This window comes from Phocoena sinus, chromosome 15 (assembly GCF_008692025.1).
Source record: "Phocoena sinus isolate mPhoSin1 chromosome 15, mPhoSin1.pri, whole genome shotgun sequence".
Classification (NCBI taxonomy): Eukaryota; Metazoa; Chordata; class Mammalia; order Artiodactyla; family Phocoenidae; genus Phocoena; species Phocoena sinus.
Genome location: NC_045777.1, coordinates 54,575,432 through 54,598,566, shown reverse-complemented (window position 1 = coordinate 54,598,566; position 23,135 = coordinate 54,575,432). Strand labels below are relative to the sequence as shown.

Genomic DNA, 23,135 nt, shown 5'->3' with positions numbered 1-23,135 from the left:
CTGTTCAGTCTAATTTGGTGCATCGAGTCTGAGAGCTAGAGTGAAATGTGAGCCCGGAGCACATCTTTTGATCTTAAATAGTCAGAAGGTTGGAATGTATAATGCTATGGAAATAAATGGTGTCAAAACTGTAGGAAATAATTTATGGTGTGGGAATGGGTTCTGTGATCACAGAGCACTCACAAAATCTTAAAACAGAGAGTCGACAAGGTTGCTTGAGCTGTGGCAGGGGAAGGCTGCAGAAGAGAGGATGGAGAAGAGGAGAGACTAGGGTTTTCTTGTGATGGTTGGAAGGTCCAGCCTTTGCCTCTAAGGTGAGAGGTGACTTCTGGTTTCAGCTCATCACCTTAGCTGACTTTGGGGTCTGAGAGTCACGGATGGGATTCCTGATCCCCTTCCTATAACCTCCCTGACTCATTTAATTAACCACCTCAATCCTCAATTTGCTCATCTGTAAAATAGGAAAAAAAATAGTACTCACTTCATAGGGCTCTTGTAAGGGTGAAATTAAATGAGATAAGGTATATGAAATGACTTGTAGAGTGCCTGGCATATAGTCAGATGTTAATTAAAAGCTAGTGGACTTTTTTTTCCTTTGGTTACTCTTTTTCATTAACCCCATTGCAACGTACAAATGGTGAGATTCTTCTAACATCCTCAAAACCTCACAGTAACAGAAACCAATTTTTTTTTCTGATATAGGCAGTAGAAAGAGAATTTTTTTTGACTGCTCACCTTCTCCAGGGACCCTTAATTAATTTCCATGGAGTAAGGTGCTTCTGGAAGACTCAGGAACAGATGCATCCACTTGGTTTAGAGGATATGAATTGGTCCTAGCTGGCACCTCTGCTCTTTCCTATTGTAGCACAGAATGAGCTTCCAACAACACTAATAAAAATAACTACAATGACTAGCATATGTGAAGGGCTATTTATGTACCAGGTAATATGTTAATTACTTCCCATACCTTCTATCATGCCTTTTCACCTTCACTAAAAAGCTGTAAGTTTCATTCTTTAATTATCTTCACTCTATGGAAGAGACAGACCAGACACGCAAAAGTAAGAAATTTGCCTGAGTTTCACCTCTAGCAGGGACTGGAGATGGGAAATGCTGGAGCTGGGGTTTGAACCTAGGCATCAGACTCCACAACCTGTACCGACGACAGTTGTGTTCATGGTGGAACGTGCTCCAGCGCTGCAGTCAGACACTGATTCAAACACTGGTCCTGCTATTTAATTCTTAAGTAAGTCTGGTTAACCTGCATCACCTCTTAGAGTCTCGGTCACCTCCTCTGTGAAACAGGGATGGTGACACTCATTTTAAAGATTGTTGTGAAGCTACCATAGTGCTTGGCACGCAGTACACACGTGGTGAATGACGCCATGTGTTCACGGCTGCTGCTGTCAGGCTCAGCTCCCTCCCCTGGTGCTGCTGGATGTCAGTTTGCTGGACAGATCTCACTGGTCAGTCAGCCTCTCACCAGTGCCTCCCATCAGCATTCCCTCTTCTTGCTTATTGTTCCTCTTTAACACCCAATTCTACCTCTGCCCCCCTTATTCTCAGCACATGCAGTTCCCTCTGCTATTCACAGGGTATATGAAGGCTACCAGGCATAACCTCTTTCAGTCTCTCCCTTCTTCAAATTCATTCACACTTACTCTCCATCCTTTCTTTCTCAATGTCACAGGAAAAATGTCCTTTCTCAGTCCAATTAATGCCATAGCTCTCTGGCACGGTGTTGAGCCCTGGTTGACACAACGGTGAGCAAGGAAAGTGTACCCTCAGGGATACTGCTCACCTTTCAGCAGGTAAACCCCATCTGTGCTCTGATTCACATCCCCGTATCTTCTGAGGCCCATTCTGCAAGCCTGTGACATACCCAAGCCCCTGCCACCTTCAAAATTCCTTCAAGCCAGGGAGCATCGTTGCCTTGGCTCAAGCACTTGCCCCTTGAAAGGCTGGTCTATATTGTACTTATGTGTTTTCTCTTTCCATTTACCCCTAAGCCATCCACATCTAACTTCTACTCCCGCCACCTATGTTGGGAAGGCTCTTGTTGAGGACATTAATGATTGTATACCTGCCAAACCCAGTGCCATCAACCCGATGCTCACTCTCCTCGACCCCAGTGACTCATTCAGTGCCCTGCTCCTTTCTTGTAACCCTCTTCCCCTTCTGTTTCCAGGAGGATCTTGGTCTTGGTTTCTCCACGTTCGCTCCGATCACTTCCACTCTCTTTCACAGCTCCCACACCCCTTTCACGCCTATTCCCTGAACGTGCAAGCTCTTTCCCATCTGTGCCTTTTCTCGTGTTCTCTACTTTTCTTGACTTCAAGGCTCCAGTCTGCATTTTACTGGAGGTAATATCCTCTGGGAAGCCTCCATACATATCCCATTCCCATCGAGGCTTACTTATGTCTGAACCCAGACCCCAAACTTAAGGAATATGGAGCAGGGTTGACGGAGAGGGCTTTGCTCTCATGAGAATGCTGGTCACCACGAAACAAATGACCTTATATCATTTACGATATATCCCCCCCACAGCGTATTGGATCGTATGTTCTTTGAGGGTAAGATTATATGTCCAAGTCATATACGTATCCCAGCGCCTAGTGCTTTGCCTAGTATAGAATGGCTATCACTTAAATGCCCACCAAATTTTAAAAAGGCCAACCATATCTCCAACTGAGAATTCTCGGCCCTTGAATTAAGACCTGATTACTTTTTGCAGGTTCTTTAAACATGCTTTTGAGCTGGCTTCAAAGACAGGGAAGACTATCAAAGTGTGACTGGACAAATTAGACAAGGGCAAGCACGCTCTTTGGAAAGTACTGCTGATCTTCAGATGGATCTTGCCCTTAATGGAGAGAAGAGGGCCATGGACTCCAACATGAATTAAGCCATGTAAGTAAACGTCTGCCTGCTTAGGTTCTGGGTCAGCCATGATGCAAAATCATCACAGCAAGTTTTCAAAGCCACAGGTCTCAAAAGAAACTTCTAGTTATTTATTTATTGTCTTACTTTTACACAAGAAATACAGTGCGGGGATTGTGTGAAGAAGCGAAATAACAATTGTGGATCATCTGCTCTGTGCCAGGTACTGTCTTAGGCATTGCACACAGATTATCAAATTTTAAAATTCAAATCAATCCTTTGGGGGGGTGTGCATTATTGCCATTTTACTGATAAGAGACCTGTTTAGCATTTAAGCGACTTGCCCGCAGGCACATAACTTGTAAATTGTGGACCCATGATTCATATCTCATCTCTAAGACTCCAAAGCTCATGCTTTTCCCACTGTAATGCTCTTTGTGCAATAACTCAACTGTCCCTTGTAAAATGTTCTGGCTTCTGAAGTGACTTGAAATGGCCAGGACTGGTCTTTTGTTCACAGCAAAAGAAATTCAGGCCCTTCTCAAAAGTGCTGGTTTCTCTCCAAATGGGCCAGAGTATTCTAAAAGGCTCTGTAGCCCTTGGATCTGCTTTTCTGAGACTCAGGTTTGAGACAGAAAAAATGTATGATTCCTTGGCCCGGGATAAAAATCTCTGGATGGAAACAGAGATTGGTGGAAGCAAGATTCCACGTACGTCTCCCGAAGGCCACTGGGTTTAGCCACCAGCACTGTCTCCCACTGCAATTATTTGGGATAGTAAAACTGTAATATTAATCCATCTCAGTTCGACTGCTTTGCCATGAAGTAGGAGCAGGCCAGTTTATCAGAATTGAGGCCCTCCACTGGGTTTATATTGCCATTAAACTATCAACAGGAAATCATTTAAGGTGAGGCAAAGAACCAACTGGTAACTGAGAAGAAATGATTTTTTTAAAGCATCCTTTCCTGCAGCCTCCTTTGTTTGGCTGTCAGCATAGCCACTGTGGGGCCGGGTCTCAGACCTCAGTGTTACCCTGCAGCTGGAGGTGGAGAGAACTCAGACGCAGGCATTTGCAATCCAATGGCTGCACCCAGGTTACTTGGTTCTCTCTCAGCAGGGCAAGCTGCGTGACGGTAAACAGGGGGGAGATGTGTATGCATTTGTGCGATAAAACAGGCTTAATGATTCTGAAGGGGAAAGAGTCCAGGAGACATACAGTAGCAACTCAGGAACAAAATGGAACCACGCAGGGCCAATTAATGTGCAAATATGTGTTTGCTGAACTTGCATTCCATTCATCACGTGGACATGGAAATTGGGCCATTTATCTGTTATATTATGTATGTGACATCTTAGTTTGGTTCTTACAGGCTGCTCGGGGACAAAGGGCCATGTGCTTTGTGGCTAGCAGAGGGAATTTAAGATAAATTCTTCAGCTGTCATAAACATTGCTGGGCAGAATTTGGTCAGAAGATAAAGCTCTTTCCTCTGCAGGGTTTTAACATTTCTCAACAGTCCATGTGCCATCTTATTAAAACTGTGTGTGGTACAGGGAGGGGTGGCATATGCCATGAAAAATTATTGGCACAAACAGCTTACTGTCATGTTTTCAAAGTCCAGATTTAGCAAACGTTATTCACATATTCACTGTCAATCTGCAGAGAGAAAGGGAGCTGGCAAAGCCATTCATTCTCACTGATTCTGGGGGTTTTTCATTCTTGTCTCCCTTTAACCAACGTCTCCTCGACAGGTGGGGTTTGTTCTGCTTAAATTACAACTGTTTGTCTGTACTTAGGGAAAAAAAGAAAGTCATTTGAGAAGGAAAAGGACCTCACAGAAGCGCTTTCCCAGAGCCACTATTATTTACCTAACAGAACATGCCATGAATATGGATCATGCACTAAATAACGGTGATCGCTTGCTTTGATGAATTGCCATTAGAAATTCAATTAATAAAAGGTTATCTCCCTGCAGTAGTGCAAAAAATATGATCTGGCTGCAGCAATTACAATTTAGCCTTAGAAACCATGGTTAGGAGAATGGAAAAGTTGTGTGTTTTTTAAAAATCCTGTTCCATCTGGGAAACAGGAATTGGGAGTAAAAATGAATGAATGAATGAATGAATGCGTGATGAATGGGTGAGTTTAGGCTATTTTTGATCTACAGTTTTGTCTACGTGCTGAAAGTTCTAGACTTCCTCATTCCCCTTTTTTTCCTTATCCTGGTTTATACTTTTTATGTTGTTTTCTTTTTCATTTTTGCTGCTGCTCTTTTTTAACCAAGTAGATTCACTTTTTTTCTTGGTATACAAATTATACACTATAAAGTACACACATCTTAGGTGTAGAGCTCCATAAATTTTACATGTGATGGTAACCTATGTAACCATATCTAGATGAAGGCATTGAATATTCCCATCGCCCAACTGGCTCTTTTGTCCCCCTACTGAAAGGTAACCATGACTGTTACTTTTGTCACCAGAAGTGGGTGCTCATTTATATGTAAATGAAATCATACAGGGTGTTTTTCTTTTTCTTTTTTTTTTTTGCGGTACACGGGCCTCTCACTGTTGTGGCCTCTCCTGTTGTGGAGCACAGGCTCCGGACGCGCAGGCTCAGCAGCCATGGCTCACGGGCCCAGCCGCTCAGCGGCATGTGGGATCTTCCCGGACCGGGGCACGAACCCGCATCCCCTGCATCGGCAGGCAGACTCTCAACCACTGCGCCACCAGGGAAGCCCCAGGGTGTATTTTTTTAACCCCACATTATATCTCTGAAATGCATGAAGGCTATTTCATATATCCATTGATGATTCTTTTTGATTACTATCTTGTATTCCATTGCATGAATATATCACAATTTGTTTATTTATTATCCTGTTAATGGGCACTTAGTTTGTTTCCATCTTTTGCCTATGAGAAATAAAGCTTCTATGAAAATTATTGTATACATCTTTTGGTGGACATAAGCACTCATTTCTCTTAGGCACACAAGCAGGTGTGGAATTGCTAGATCATTAAACATTATTTCACCAATGTTTAAAGTACTGCAATTCTCCAAAACTCCATTTTTACATCTGAAAATAGTGATAACAAATATCCTGCCATGTGTGATTTCTGTGAAATTGAAAAGGGGCAACATATGTAAAGGTGTTTTACTGTTGATTGTGTGTTTTAAACTGCCAAATGTGGCACAAATGTGAGACTGTGCTGGGAAAAGGAAGATGGAAAATCACAGGAAATAGGCATCTCTCTGTGGTGCTGACCCCAGTGCACTGAGACATATTCAGGTATGATCTAGAAAGCAGAATCAGCCCTTAAGGAGTGCCAGAGCTAACATTTATCAACACTCACTATGCACCAAGCCATGATCTGGGTGGTTTACATGCTGTTATTCATATACTGAATATATTCATATATTGAAATTCTATCCCCCAACGTGATGGTAGTAGGAGGTGGGGCCTTTGGAGGTGATTAGCCCTCAGGAATGGGATTAGTGCTCTTATAAGAAGAGACACGAGAGCTTGCTTCCTCTCTCTGCTTTTCTGCCACGTGAGGATACAATGAGAAGAATGGCTATCTGCAAACCAGGAAGAGAGTCCTCACCAGACACCAGATCTGCTGGTACCTTGATCCTGGACTTCCCAACCATCAGAACCGTGAGTAATAAATTTCTGTTAAGTCACCCAGTCCGTGCTATCTTGTTATAGCGGCCTGAACTAAGACACATGGCGTGGCAGTTAATAGCCAGCCCTGCCAGACATGATTACAAATCCCAGCTCTATCACTCATTAGCTGAATGGTTCTAGGAAAGTCACTGAGTCTTTCCAAGCCTCAGTTTATTCTTCTGTGAAATGGGGATTATAACAGCTCATACATCCCAAGATTTTTGTGAAGATTTCATAAGATGATGTATGTGAAATCTTTACATAGTGAATGGTATATATTAGGTACTGGATACATGGAGTAAATCAAAACAGTAAACACTGACATTGCCCTTTTAATGCTCTCAGCAACCTCATGTGATGTGTATTGCTGTTCTCACTCTGAAGATGAAGAAAGGAGCTTTGAGTAGATACATGACTGGCTTAAGTAACTGGTCACAAGATCATTGGGAAGCAGGTGACACCAGTGGCTCCTGACCCCACCCCATCTTTCTGCTTCCTGACCCTCCTCTCCTCCCACTGATCTACCTCCCTAGGCATCTAAAATAACATTTACACCATTAATGAACCACAGTTCCTAGAAAACTTTTGCACACCAAGTTATCCTATTCAAGACTGTAGACATTTGAACTGGAGTTTCCACTCTTGCAATGATCTCCCCTTACATTTTGTAGAACACTGTCAGAATCCGCCTCTGCACTCCTTATTCCATATCACCCTCCAACAACCATGCGATGGGTCAAAAGGAGCTGAATTATCCTCACTGAGTGCATGAGAAAAGTGAGTCTCGGCAGTTAAAGTGATGTACGATGTCACACAGAACCCAGGGTTGCTGAGGCCCAAGTAGATGCTCTTTGCTCTACACATCTAGTAACCTAGAAGGAGGAGAACAACGGCTCCATGGCCCTGGATATATTTGGAGTACCCATTAAGTGATGCCACATTCCCCATGGATGGTCACCTTGCTGGTGACCTCTGACCAACATCTTCTTAATTCTTTACCTGTTGTCAGCATCAGCCACAGTTCCCTTAATGCCCCAGAGGATGAACAGGGAGAGGAAAAAGAGGGAGGGAATGGAAACCACCAGAGAGACAGTTGGAGGTCTCACTGTCAAAGCAAGGGCTGGTCTGAATGGAGCTAGAATCATAATGTGTATATACAGACTCTGGAGTCACCAAGACAGAAGCAAGAGGAGATCCAAATTTGAAACCATCAGCCGTCTTTACCAGGCTACTCAGTACACACTCCATAAAGAGTACCAGGGGGGACCCGGCCAGCCCCAAACCTAGCGCCGTGGAAACCACACAACTGACAACACACCAGACAAACCACCAGGAGAGCACAACTGCAACCAGAATACCCTCTTCATTCCATCGCAAAAGAAAACCGTTTCAAAATGTCCTCCAAAGGGACAGCAAAGCCATGTTTCCTACCTCAGCTTTGCTGGCAGCCAGGCTTGCCGAAACCTGCAAGTTAAAGAAAAAAAAAAAGACATTAGTATTGATTCAACGAGAAGGTAATTGGATTAATTGTCTTTTTAAAGGAATTGGCATCAATAATTTGTTATGACCCGAGGGGACAATGGGCGCGACACACACACACACACACACACACACACACACAGAGGCACTCTTTCTTCTAGCAAGCACAGGAGCAAGATTTGTTTTTCCAGTCCTGTGTATAAGGTGAAGAGGATAATTAATATTTTCAACACATTATAACAACCTTGCCAGGAAGAAAAAAGGGGGAGGTCTGTGTGCAATGCCCATGCACTGATAATGATTAAATGAACACCGAAAAAGCAAAGCCATTGAGGGTTTTTTTTTTCCCCCTTAAAGTTTCGAGTCAGTGTTCTGAGAAGGTAAAACTTCAAACTACAGCAACCACAGCCTTCTGTTTCCAAAATGCCTCAAAATATTGTGGACTAAAGAGTGGTGCCAGGCATTGTGCCAAGCTCTCTATGTCATCCCCAGAACAACTTTCATGATCCCATTTCATAGATGAGAATATATTGGGCTTGGAAGAGTAGTTAAGTAATTTTTTCAAGCTCAGAAATTTATTCAGTAGAGGAAGTTAGATTTAAACACAAGATAAAGTCATATAGACTTTCAGGCTCCTACCCACACACAGCCCATTCTGTATTAAAGGATTTGATTTTGGAATAAAGGAATAAAGATTCCACCCATGATGTTCATATATGCCTAGAAGAGATCTCCTATCTAGGGGCAGATAAGGTGTTTTTTTTTTCCCTGATAACTCCAGGAACTCTCCACCCTGCAACTTTCTACTTATACCTGAGGTTGACCAGCCATCCTCAGCCATATTTTCCTACCAGTTGGCTCTGAACTGAACTGTGTCCACCCCCACCACAAATTCATGAAGCTCTAACCTCCAATGTGATGGTATTTGGAGGTGGGCCTTTGGGAGGTAATTAGGTTTAGATAAGGTCATGAGAGTAGGGCCCCCTGGACAGGATTAGTGCCCTTATGAGACACCAACAAGTTTGCTTCCTGTCTCTCTCTCTCCACCTGCTCGCGCACGAAGGAAAGGCCATATGAGGACACAGCAAGAAGACAGCCACCTGAAACCCAAGGAGAAGCTCTCACCAGGCACCAACACTACTGGCTCCTTGATGGTGGACTTCCAGCCTCCAGACTGTGAGAAACAAACTCCTGTTGTTTAATTCACCCAGTCTATAGTGTTTTGTTATGGTAACCAAGCTTAATAAGACAAGCAGATACCAGCTCACAGCTGTGAATCCAACTAAGGGCTTAAGAATGCATGGGTTCCTGAGTTAGATGAACAGCCCCTGTAGCTCACACTGGTCCAGCTCCCAGCACTCCCTCCCCATGCTCACCCCCAAGGTATCAGACCAGCCCTCACTGAAGCCATCAGCCCCAGAAGTAGCTCAGGCAGTGCCTGCTGCCCACTGGGCAGCTTTCACGCGTCATTAGCCTCCTAAACGGGAGGCTTCAGACTGACCTCAGCCAAGAGGATGCATTAGCTGTGGCCTGTGGCTTAGTAAGGCTTATCCCAGGGCCAGCCCTGGAGAAACTTCCAAGGTGTGATGAATGTCAGAGCCCAGGTCCTCCCCTCCCCTCCCTTCCCTCTGTCCTTTCAGAGCTGGGGCTGGGAGAGCAGCTGATTCCAAAGCAAGTGGCCACATCCATAAAGCACAAGTGCAGAAGATCCCTTGCTACATAACCTTTAGTGTGTGTGTGTATGTGTGTGTGTATACATCAGCATTTCCCTGCTGTAAACCAGTAGGAATTTGTGAGGGAGAAGCATGCTATTCAACAGCTACAGGTCCCCAGCAGCACATGGGCAACACCACTCTCAGCTGCCCTAATTTCCTCCTTCAGAATCTTCGTCTGTGTCTCCCAACTTGTGCATTTTGGGTCACACGGCCCCTTTCATTCCTCCCTATTAGGCAAGCCCACTTCTTACATCTACCTTAGATAAACACACACCAACATAAAGAGGCATAGACATGGCTGATTACTGAAGCATTGTTCAGGATAACAAGACATTTCTAAAACATTTAAGTGTCCACAGATAAAAGAATGGCTAAAATACAGGGTTTGAACACTCCAATGCCTCCAGGGGCCAAGCAAGTAATAAAAGTATATAAAGTGAACTACCTGCCAGACAATAGGGAATGGTGAGGTCTGTGGGGAAATACGAGATGCCTACTTTAAAGCCATTTGCATTCAATTTGTAAGGGCAAAATATGGTTCCATCCAAACACAACACACATGTAATCTGGATGTGGCTGCTAGGCTGCCAGTTTACCATCCTCTAAGCCAAATCAACTATGATCCAGCCATATTATATAATATTATGCAGCTGCTAGAATAAATGGGGTGAATCCTAATGTTTTGACATGAAAAACTCAACAGTACATACTGCTGTTGTTTTTTTTAAAGCATGACATTTATTCACTTATTTATTTATGGCTGCATTGGGTCTTTGTTGCTGCACACAGGCTTTCTCCAGTTGTGGAGAGTGGGGGCTACTCTTCGTTGCGGTGTGTGGGCTCCTCATTGAGGTGGCTTCTCTTTGTTGCAGAGCATGGGCTCTAGGCACAAGGGCTTCAGTAGTTGTGGCACGCGAGCTCAGTAGTTGTGGCGCACAGGCTTAGTTGCTCTGTGGCATGTGGGATCCTCCAGAGCAGGGTTTGAACCTGTATCCCCTGCATTGGCAGGCGGATTCTTAACCACTGTGCCGCTAAGGAAGTCCCTACATACTGTTAATGGACAAGAAAAGTTGGAGAGCAGCACACATATGATGATGCCAATATTCTAAAAAAATAACTGAAGTATATATATATTATATATTCCTATAACTGGGCAGGACCCATGAGGCCTTCCCGGGACAGAACGCTCTCGTATATCCTCTGCTTTAGCCCCTCTCTGAAGTACCTAGATAACAGTATCTGATGCCCATTCCTTAGTTGTTTTACAGATGCTAAAACCCCCACCAAATGGAAGAAGTTAACTAGTCAATGACTGTGAGCACGTAGCCCCCAGACCTACTGGAGCCTGAGGATTGATAATGTTAACCCCTATGACATCACACTATTACTTCACCATCAACCAATCAGAATTGTGCAGGAGTTGATCACATACCCTGTGACTCCCCTTCATCACCTGGCCTTTAAAAATGTCTCCCTGAAACCCAACAGGGAGTTTGGGTCTTTTGAGCACTAGCTGCCCTGGACTCCTTGCTTGGTGCCTGTAATAACCGCTGCACTTTCCTTCACCACAACCTGGTGTCAGTAGATTGGCCTGACTGCACGTGGGCAAGCGGACCCAAGTTTGTATTGGTAACATTCCTCTTTCCACACTTACTCCCCCACCACACACACACAGATGTATGTCTAAAAAATATCTGGGAGGAGGAATTTCCTGGTGGTGCAGTGGTTGAGAATCCACCTGCCAGTGCAGGGGACATGGGTTCAATCCCTGGTCCAGGAAGATGCCACGGAGCAACTAAGCCCACACGCCACAACTACTGAAGCCCATGTGCCTAGAGCCTGTGCTCTGCAACAAGAGAAGCCACTGCCATGAGAAGCCACGCGCCACAATGAAGAGCAGCCCCTGCTCACCACAACTAGAGAAAGCCCATGTGCAGCAACGAAGACCCAACGCAGCCAAAAATTAAAAAAAAAAATTTTTTTTGTATCCTCTGGGAGGATACAAATCGAACCAACAAAAGTTTTACCTCTGAGGAGGAATTCATTGAGAATGCATCTATGTATTATTTGTCTAGTTAAACATAAATTTAAAATATGATAAAACTAAAGCTTTACAGTTCCTCAAGGTTAATAAGAGACTTTATAGAAATGCTGGTTTGTCTCACTGAAGAGAGTACTAAAAACAGCTCTCTCACCCATTCATATATCTGATGACACAGAATAGAAGGTGGGTCATGTGGTGATGCAGGAGGGAGTGGTGGGGCTTGTGGCCAATTGGAGATAAGCCACAGTTCACTTATGATTTAAAATTCTATGTATTAGATAAATCTATGAAAAGCAAATGTTGACATTTACTAGAATCCTCTATATACTGCATTCAGTGTCGATTTTATAGTCATAATTATGTTAGATTCACTTCCAACACAGGTAGCTCAGGGTTATTCAGGAACACGGCACCCACAGACGTCAGGGCCTGTCTGTCATCCACGGTGGCATGTTCAGCAGATAGAGAACTGTGGAGGCCAGCTGGGGAGGGAGTGAGGGTTCTTTAAGGGCTGCGGGTGCCAGACTGAGGCACTTGGCTTTTATGTTGTCAGCAGCAGCCACCATCAGAGGGTTCCCAGCATGGGGGCTGATATGATTAGAGCCATGTTTGAGGTGGGCCATTCTGTGGACCAGCACTGGGCACAGAAGGGATGCAGGAAACTCCCGGCAGGACACTCCTTAGAGCTTTGTTCCAGCGATTTCCCATCCCTTTAATCATTTCCCTTCCTCTCCTTCACTTTCTCTACCTGTGTTTGAAATTGCAAAGGCCGACATTAAGGGTTTCCTCCTTGCTTGTGCCAGGAACTTGATGTACGTGATTCTTTCAATCCTCTCCTCAACCCTAGGAGCTGGTTCTCATGCCATTTTTTCAGACAGGGAAACTGGGGTTGGGAAGCTAAGTTCCTTTCCTACAGTTGGGACTGTCAGAGGCAGGGTTTGAACCCAGGTCATACGCCAAAACTGCCCTTAAAAACCATGCAGGGATTTTGCCCATGGAGATATGGATCCTTCCTGGGACTTCCCACATGTTAATAGATATGAGAACGGAGTTAATGGATAGATGGGTGATCATGGCTCAGGAACACCTACCTAGTCTTCCTCTGCACCTGTGTCTGAGACGCCCATCCCCATCTGGGGTTCTGATGCTTCATACTGTTCAATCATCTGTGCTGAATGTGTTGGGTACCACTCTACCACTTCTGCAGTGGTAGTGGGAGACAGGTCCCTTTTGGTTGGGTGGGATAGAAACCACTCAAAAGAGCTTAAGAATACAAAAGAATTTTTTAGTCCATTCAACTGATAGAGTTCACTTTAAGTGGATCCAGATAAGGATCAGCGAGGTTAAATTACTTCTCTGGCAAGTGGTAGTGCAAGAAACGGGAACCCAGGTCTCTACGATTGGAGACTTTGCTCTGCAGTACTCCTACGCACAAATCCAGGGACTCAGTGATTGTGTGCTTTTCCCTGTCTAGACTCTAAGCCATCCCCGTCTCACTGAATGACTACTATTCCCTGCGTCCTGCTCCCTCTCGCCCCCTTCCTTCCTGCAGGAATCGCCATGAGGTCCCCATGGCCGTGCTGAACATGCCACACTGGCCTGCCAGGTAGGAAGATAGAATCATCACGTCCCTCCTCAAACACTACCCTGCTGGGCCTTCAGATTTGTCTCCCAGCAGCAAATGACACCACCATTCACACCAAACAGTGAGCCCTTTATCTGAGAAGTCAAATGTCACCTAAACAGGCCTTCCAGGCCAGCAAGGATATTATGCATGCACCAGCAGTTTGGGGATTTCTTCTTCTCACACTCAAAGAAAAATGTATCCCTGTGCCCTGTCATCTACCAGTTTGCCAGGCTGCCAGGTGTCCTTGGCTTTGACGGAACTATTTTATGGAAAGTTCTGACTTAGAACAACACCAGCATGAAGGTTCTCTTCTTCCACCAATTATCCCTCAATCTAGTCTCCTTTTTCAGTTCTGTAAGGACATCCCAGGGAAACCCAGAGCTCCCCAGTCACCCTCAGGCGTGAGAAGCCCAGTCTAGCTCAGTGCAAAACTCCTATCTCAAGTCCAATTTAATGCTCATCTCCTCCCGTCCCCCAACTGTGCTGGCAAGGCTTTGAACAGAGGGATTAATTGGGGAGAATGAATGGTCTTCTCCTTCTTGCCCTCTTCTCCCTTTGGTTTTCTGGTTTTAACAGCTCTGTCATTGGGTCTGAGCGGATGGATTAGAGAGAAAGGGCACATTCCTCTCCACTTGACCATGCAACAAACGAAATCATCTGCTATCAATGCTGATTATCAGGCAGTTCAATGGTCATAGGTGCCTTCTGTACAGATGTCCAAATGCTGGCACCTTCGCGGGGCACAGGTAGATTAGGGGCAACCCTGTGGGTGCAGGCCTCCTGTAATTGTCAGGGACACCAAAGCTACAGTAACAAATAGAACCAAATAAATAATGGCTTGACACATGGATAGTCATCTCTTGTTCACATAGCAGTTCTAGGTGGGAGAACGCATTAGAGGCCAGCTCTCATCCACACAATCATTCAGGGACCCAGGCTGAAAAAGGCCCTGCCATCTTTAATATGTGGCTTCAGGTCACCGTGACCAGAAAGCCAGAAGAGGGAGAATACATGGAGGAACACGAGTGGGTGGTCTTTATGGACCAGACCCAGGAGTGTCATGCATCATTTCAGTTCACATCCTGTTGGCCAGAGCTCAGTCACAGGGCCACACACAACGGCAAGGGGTTTGGACGTGCAGTCAAGCTGTATATCAGAGAGGAGAAGATAGTTTTGGAGAGCAGAGCTAGCAGGCCTGGCCACACTTCCTCGCTGCAGCACTGCCTTGCCAGAGATCCCTCTACACGGTTCCCTCATAGAAAACTCACCTCCACCTGACCTCCCCCAACTTCTCCGAGTGATGGAATTCTGGCAGCTAACAGTCTCCTGTCGCTGAGGTCCCCTCACCGTGCAGCTGGTCCTCTGGGGGACACCAGCCACATGGCTCAAACCCAGATCTTCTGTGGTATCCTCTGGACCCACAGGAAACTAACAAGTCCTTTTGCAAGAGCAGAGATTAAAGCTGTCCCTTCCTCCATGCCCTCTCTCTCCTGTCTTCTTCTCCTCCTGCTTGAACAAGCAGAAAGGGGTGATAAGAAGCTACACCATCAGACTGAGTCCTCTTCTTGCTGGCATCCCAGTGTCTACAAGAGATCCCTTTGGAGCTCAGCCTGACTTCAGGTTGACACTGGTAACTCCTCTCTCCCCTGAATCCTCTCTGATCTTCTCCTTATTTATCTAGTCAGTACTGATAACAGCAGAGGTGGCTTGTCCCCTCTCAAGGCGATCTGAGGAGATGGCTGAACCCATTGTGTCTGACCCTCTTTCAAGTGTAAGAGACGCTCAGCGTTCCTCTGCCTTCACTTGGGGTCCTAACGATCTATTCTGGGATAACGGGAAATGTCTTAGTCACCTTGACAAAAGCACCCTGCAAAGGGTTGTGAATTTGTCACCAAATTGGGTCAACTCTTCCCTTGAACGGATTGAATCTCTGGGTTGTCTTCACTGGTGTAAACAGAACACCTTAAAGTGCTATCAGCAAAGGGTGGTGAAGCAGCATGGAGCGTGTGGAATGAGACCCACTCCGCGGCTGGGGGGGCTTTGAGAAGGTCACTTCCCTGACCTGAAAGAGTTGATTTCTCTCTCTACTGCGCATAGGGAAACCCTGCCCCACGGTGGTATGGATTCTGTGTTGTGTCATGAATAGTAAACACCAGCATGTCCAGCATCTACCTGCCATGTTTCACTCCCTGGACGATGCTAGGGACTCTAAGCAAGTTGTGGAGTTGAGTCTTGCAAACCTCTCCTCCCTCTCTCTAGGCATGTCATCCCGGGCATGTGTGGTGACTGAAATCAGCCACATATTCTTTGGTGCTTCTCCCATCAAGAGGTGGGGGTCTATGTTCCCAACCCTTGAACCTGGGCAGGCTCTAAAACTACCCTGACCAGAGGATTACGGCAGAAGGGATGTTGTGCCAGTTCTCGTCCAGCCTTAAAAGATTGGACACTTCCACTGCTGTCTGGGGGACCTCTCTGGGTGCCCTCAGCTGCGTATCAGAGGTCTGACTGCCCTGAGACCGCCACGCTGGAGCAGCCACTTTGAGACATTTTGACCGACAGTATCAGCTGAGCCCAAACCTCCAGCCTTCCTGGCCAATGTGCCAGCCACCTCGGACCCTCCAGGCAGTGCATCTGCCAACGGAACACCACCAAGAAACCTCAGTCAAACCATGCCCAGCACGCCCTGCCCAGATTCCTGAGCTATAATGGATGGTTGCTGTTTTGAGCCATTAAGTTTCAGAGTACTTTGATAACAGCAATAGATGATCACAATAAAAGGTACTTATCCTCTCTAAGCCTGTAATTTCATACTTACAAAAGAGAAAATATGTTTTTACAAGATTGTTCTAAAAATTAAGCAAAAAAATCTATGTTTAAAGTGTTTGACACGGTCCCTGGCACACAGCAAGCTGTTTTATCTCACAAGCACGTGTGCTGTTCTTTCTGCATTTCCACATGCAATAGTCTTTTTAATATATATATATATATATATATATATATATACATTTATTTATTTACTTTTGGCTGCTTTGGTTTTTTGTTGCTGTGCGTGTCTTTCCCTAGTTGCGGTGAGCGGAGGCTACTCTTCGTTGTGGTGCACAGGCTTCTCACTGCGGTGGCTTCTTTTGTTGCGGAGCACGGGCTCTAGGTGCGTGGGCTTCAGTAGTTGTGGCACACGGGCTCAGCAATTGTGGCTCACGGGCTCTAGAGTGCAGGCTCAGTAGTTGTAGCACACAGGCTTAGTTGCTCCGCAGCATGTGGGATCTTCCTGGACCAGGGATCGAACTTGTGTCCCCTGCATTGGCAGGATTCTTAACCACTGCGCCACCAGGGAAGCCCCCACATGCAACAGTCTTGATTTACTGTCAAGTGATGATTCTCAGAGCACTCAATTTGATTTCCAGATGGTAAAACGTATATGGATTGCTCTGGACTCAGAAATACCTGGGCTTTATAAATCCTTGTGCTGCCATTTACAAGCTGTGCACATGACCAAGGGAGAGTTACCTCACCTCTCTGAGCCTCAGTTTCCCCATTTGGAAAACAGATATAAAAATCTATCTCGCTGCCTTTTTGGCATAGATTCAATGGGAATGCCTGGCCTAGAGTTGGAGATTGAGAATGAATAACTGTAGTTTTGGTTAGTTTGGTGTCGTAACTGTTATAGTAGCAGCAGTCGTAACACTGATATTTTGAGCTCCACTGCATTTAATGGAGCAGGCTGTGAACAGACCCCCTAAAAGGGTATTTCTGAAAGCAGGCAGCTTCCCCTCTCCTCACCATCTCTCTCCTCTACTCTAGCCCCAGACTTGGTTCCAGCCACGGAGCTGCCGGAACTTAGCCCAGATTTTTAAATGTGAGTGTAAAAAAGGAAAGAGCCCATTCACAGATGATATTCAACACCCCCTCTCTCCCCAAGCCAAATTCCGTAGGCTCCAGAATGTCCAATGAATAAACGGCTCTTAAAATTCTTCTAGAAAATGCACAAGTTTTCTCTTAATAATGCTGTCAGAAATGAAATATTTACATGCACTTGCTTCAAAATACTGGCAGCTTGTAACCTAAGGATAGTTTTACTTGTGGTGTTGAACAACTACCTTAGGTCCATCTTGTAGATAATTTTGAAAGGAGCAAGAGGATGCAGGGTAGAAAGAGCTGCAGCAGGGAGACTGAGTGGGGAGGGAGGGGCTGACAAATCCCTGCCCTTGGTTTGCCCTTGAAGTTGGTGTATAAGGAAGGTTAAAGTAGTTCCAGCACTGGGTTGATGGGTGCCTGAGCTGTGATGGGCCCATCAGTCACCCTGACGTGTGCTGGCAAATACTGAGAGATTGTAAACATTATCTGAAGCTTAATTAGGAGGCGGACAGGAGGCTGGGTGGGCGTGAGGAGGGAGCGCTGAGGCTCCCTGTGGCCTGTCCCCACCCCACCCTGCATCCTGAATCTTTGGGGAAAGTTGCTGCCATTCACATCTCCTTCCAAAGAGCTCCTCGTTGCTTTTTTGAGGCCAGGCTGCAAGTTTTAAAAAGGCTCCTAAGATGGTTCTGTTTTCAAATTTAGCTCAGCAATCTGGAAATGCAGTTAAAGATCTTTAAAAACCCTCCTTCTCTTTGACCCAGCAACTCTGCTCCTGGGAATCATTCCTAAGGACGAATTGGAAATACATCAAAAGTCTGTGGCACAAAATAATGCTTTGTAACATTTCTGTAATGGAAAAAACAATTGGAAACAAGCTAGCTGTTCAACAATTGAAGATTGCGTCAGGGAGCTGAATCATCCCCTTTTCAGGAACCACTATATGACTACAAAAATGATGGTCCAGCAAAGTTTGAAATAACATGGGAAAATGCTCATATATGAAGAAAAAAACCCAGAACATGAATGACATAAATATTGTACTACATGATCTCAGTTACGTTAAAGCATGAATAGAAGAAACAGGGGAAGGAAATGACAAAAAAAATATATTAACAGTGTTTTTCTTTGGGAGGTAAAACTGGATATTTCATTTTCATCTTTCTCTTTTCTGTATTTTCCAAGTTTTCACTACTAAACAAGTGTACAGAAAGTTATTCTTTAGACACCATCTAGCTCCTGCCAGTCTTTTCAAATATTCTACCTGTTTTCCTAACTATATCTTCCCCAGAGATTGGTGAGTCTAGAGCAAAGCTGGGCTGTGCGACTCCAAATGGCACAAAACAGAGAGACAAGAAACCTAACATGATGAGTTTTGTGTACTTCATAAGTAAGGCGCTGTGCTGGGACTTCGGTTACATTCCCTCATTCAATCCTCAAAGCCTGCCGGGTAGGCGCTATTATCACCATCTTATCAATGTTGCGGGAACTAGGAGTCGGAATGAGTTAGGAAAATTTCCAGGCAATAGAACAGTTTAGAGTCAGTGTGGGAATGTAAGCTCAGGGTGGCCTGACTCCAAATCCCCTTCCCTTCCCTCCTTCATTTCAGTCCCAGATGGAGAGCAGCCCCAGTGGTGCCCTAGCGGTCACAGCCCTTCCTTCCAAAGACCTTGTGGTAAGATGTAAATTGCTATGGAAACATCCCTGGATGCCCCAGCAACCCCCGCCATCTCATTTCTTTCAGTGCCTGGAATTCCATAACTGGAGATGCTTTCCTTTAGGTTAGAAAGCTGCCATAACCCGTGTTTCTATGTGTACTCTTTGAAAATGTGTATCCTGCTGGGAGAGGTAACAGGGTGTAATGCCTGGACAAGAACAGGGTGGAGGTTGGGGAACATACCCTGACCTGGGGTGTCCTCATGCTGGGAAAAGGGATGCAGAGCACAATTTATAATGGGGGGTGGGGGGGACATTTATCATTGGGGGTTGCCCAGCAGCTCATCCCTTTTCTTAAAAACATGTCAATCTCTATTCCAAGAAATTGCCTCTCCCCCATCCTGCGTAGTCTCAGTGAGGAAATGAAGTGGCCCTTTTCCCACTTCAGACATTGAAAGGGCAGAGCCAGTGATTCTTAACGTTGGCTGCACTTTAGGGTCACAGGGAGTTTGACAAAAGGCAACTGTCCAGGATGCAGCCCCGGGCATTCTAAGCTCATTGATATGGGAAGGGGACTGGACATTGGTACTCACTGAAGCTGTCCAGGTGACAGTGATGAGCAGATAGGGTTGAGGACCACTGGACCAGATGCCTCTTCTCAATATCTCCAGGTCAGCAGGGGGTACACATAACAAAGCACTGGCCCCTCTCTCCTGAGATCTCAAGGCTTTGAGTCAGTGACATGAGGGCAGAAACAAACGGCTGGGGTGCTTTTATCCCAGGGATGGTGGGGTTCTGCCAGAACCAGGTCTGCTAGGAGGATATTCCTGCTTCCCAGACCTGCAGGGCCTGTTTAGCTCTGGCCTCTTTCCAAGCTGGTTCTCCCACCTTCCTACAGATTCTGAGAGCCCCATTCCAATAGATTCCCTTTTGTTGAACCCAGGAGCAGTAGAATGTGGTCATGAGGACCAGAAGGCAACATAAGAGGACCACACAGAGGCAGGCAGGAGAGTTCCAGGACCACTAGACCCTCCTGCTCGTAAATGGTAGAAATGACTAACCACCCTCCAAAGATTCACGCTCCCTCTTCCCTCATAGGAAGTTACCATTAGGAAATAGCTGCCCAGCCAGGGACTACATTTCCCAGGCTCCCATGCATCTAGACAGTGCCATGTGACTAGTTCTCACCAATGGGATGTGACCGATAGTGATGTAAGTCACTTCCAGGCCATGGAGCTTACGAGGCAGGTGTGCCTCTCTTTCTCCAAGCACTTCTGAATACATTTCTTGAATATTTCCCCAGGCATTTCTAAATGTTTCTGGGGTCCTCTGAGGACTGAGAGGAGGGGAGTGCTGCAAGGGGAAGAAGTCTGGATCCTGGAATCACCCTATGGAGGGCTGGCAGGCCACCAGGGACACCTGCATTGGATTGCTATGGAAGCAAAAAATAAACTTTATTGGGTTAAAGGACTGTAACTGGGGGGTTGCTTTTTAACAGGGGCCGGTGTTATCCTAACTAATACATTCTGTTACTACTGGTGATGATGACGATGATACTAACAATAATATTGCTACCTATAGCTAATGTTTGGGTTTTTTTTCTTTTCCATTATGGTTTATTACAGGATATTGAATATAGTTCCCTGTGTTATACAATAGGACCTTGTTATTTATCCATTCTATGTATAATAGGTTGCATCTCCTAATCCCAAACTCCCAACCCATCCCTTCCCGGCCTCCCGTCCCCCTTGGCAAACACAAGTCTGTTCTCTATGTCTGTTGTTTGGGTATTTATAATATGCCAGGCTCCTTGCTAAGGGTCTTACCTGTAGTAAGTCAGTGGTTCTCAACCAGAGACTAATTTCTGCCCAGGGGACAGGTGGCAATGTCTGAAGACTTTTTTGGTTGTCATACTGAGGATAGGGGTTTACTGTTATCTAGTGGGTGGAGGCCAGAGATGCTGCAAAACACCCTACAAGCACAGGACAGATCCCCACAACCAAAAATTATCTGGCCCCAAATGGTACTAGTGTTAGAGCCAGAAAACCCTGTAGAAGCTCATCAGATACTAATCACCCTCAACTGCACACATCATCCCCATTTTAAAGACACAGAAACAAAGGCCAAGAAAGCATATGCTAGGTAACACAGCCGGTCAACTTCAAAGCTGAATTTGAAACCCAACAGCCTCAGCCAGATGCCATCCTGCCTCTCCGCTGCCTGATCCCCAGGACCTCGCATCTCTGCTCTCTGTTGAGCTGGACTAATCCCAGACTGCTGGTCTCCCTTTTCCGAGGGCTCATTCGAACCGTCACCACCATCTCCCAAAGGGAGGACCTTGTTGCTACAGTTAAGGCCGTCATCCTCAAGGGAAATCACCAAGGCAGGCTCTGTGTGGTCAGGCACAGCTAGACGGTAAATGATTCAATTAGCTGGTCAGGCCTGGGGTCTGACCCAGGCTGAAATGGGATGCTGCCTGCCAAACCCATGGAAGCAGGGGGCAGGGCCGGCTGCACCCCAGGCCAGAGGTCTAGCATATTCCCCAGGTTTTACTCCTGTCACCCACCTTTAGGAAATTTAACTGTGCAATCCCTTGACTTTCTATAATCCCTCCAGCTATTCCCAGGCCCTTCCCACACCTGGCTGGGAGATCAGAGTTGCCCAACTCCAGGACACAAAACCCAACCTGGGGCTGAAATGGTAAGTCTGTGGCTCCATCTCTCACCCTGGGGTGCCCACTCCCTCCCTGAGTTGTCCCCAGTCAGCTCACACCACCTCATCACTGCCTTCTCTCTCCACATAAGAGGTAACTCTGACATCTGCAGTCACCTTTGCTAGGGCAGTCTGATCCATAAACATATGATTCCATTACAGTGTGATAAGTGCTATAACCGAGGTGCCCATAGTGAAGTCTCCTGGATACAGAGAGAATAAGGGCAGAGCATAAGGAAGAGAGAAAGGGTCCTCAGAAGGAGGTGGCACAGAGCTAGGTCTTGGAGGATGGGTAGAAGTGCTCTGAGAAGGGAAAGGTGGTACCTGACCCAGATCCCTTTTATCAATCCAGTGCATCAAACCCCCCAGCTGCTATGAGTGTTGGCTGCCACCTTCTCTGGAGAATCACACCTTATCCAAAGATGCCAGAGAGGGGAAGCCCTGACCCCTCCCTGCTCAGGGGCAGCCTGCAGCCGGTGACTGACTGATACAGTGGTATAAACATACATTTTGCTTGCTCCAAGGTGTTAAAACCCTGTGGTGCTACTCACACCCCAGAGCTCCCCGTGGGATCAGGCTGAGGCTTGACTTCAGCCAAACCACATCTTTGCTGAGTGCCTCACCCTGCTGCCATTGCTTCTTTTTTTTTTTTTTGGGAATTTTATTTATTTTTTTATACAGCAGGTTATTAGTTATCCATTTTATACATATTAGTGTATGTATGTCAATCCCAATCTCCCATTGCTTCTTGATAGGTTCCTCCTCAGAGCACTCCTTCAATACTCATTATTTGCACAAGGATCACATCTCAGCTCTGCCTCTAGAGAATTTGACTCAAGGCCAGGAGGGAGGGCATCTTAGGTTGTTGGGATGATACGGACAAAGGTTTGAAGGCAAGCGCTCATGCGATTTTGGAAGGTCAGGAAGCTTTTAATGCAATATTATTAATAATAATAAAAAAGTTAACATTTACTAAGGATTACCCTGTAGGCTGCAAAAACAAAACAAAACTCTGTTCTCGGTATTTTTAAACATCGTCTCAATCCTCATTGCAGCTCTTAGATGCAGATTTTTATTGTTCCCAATTTTAAAAATAGTTTGATGTGAAATAATTAGCCCCAAGGGGTACGGCTAATAAGTGGCAGAGGGAGATTTGACTTCAGGTGGGCCTAAGTACAGAGTCTCTGCTCTGCAGACATGATGTTCCACGTCTTCAGAAAGTCTCAACACCCGGGCAAGACACCCTGCCTCCTTCACTCACCAATCCGCCCAGCAACGGACGGAGAGTTCCTTTAAAACACCCACACACAGGACACCACACTTGTAGTTTCTCTTTCACCTTTGAATGCACATATTCAATGACTCCTTTTAAAAGGACACAGTAATTACGGAGCCCAGATGAAAAGGACAGCATGAAGGAATGCTCAGAACCTCTGCTTGCACAGACATGACATAATTTATGTTCCGCCACCACCATCTTTGCTCTCCCCGCTGCAATCTCAAAATG

At 45.7% G+C, this 23,135-nt stretch overlaps 1 protein-coding gene across 1 annotated transcript in view; it reads right to left on the bottom strand.

Moving 5' to 3' along the window:
• Positions 1–23,135, bottom strand: part of RBFOX1 (RNA binding fox-1 homolog 1) — a 2,234,275-nt gene that overhangs the window by 1,615,742 nt on the left and 595,398 nt on the right. Inside the window, exon 4 of the mRNA XM_032606353.1 lies at positions 7,975–8,007. Coding sequence (XP_032462244.1) covers positions 7,975–8,007 — 33 coding nt within the window. The remainder of the gene's footprint in view (positions 1–7,974; positions 8,008–23,135) is intronic.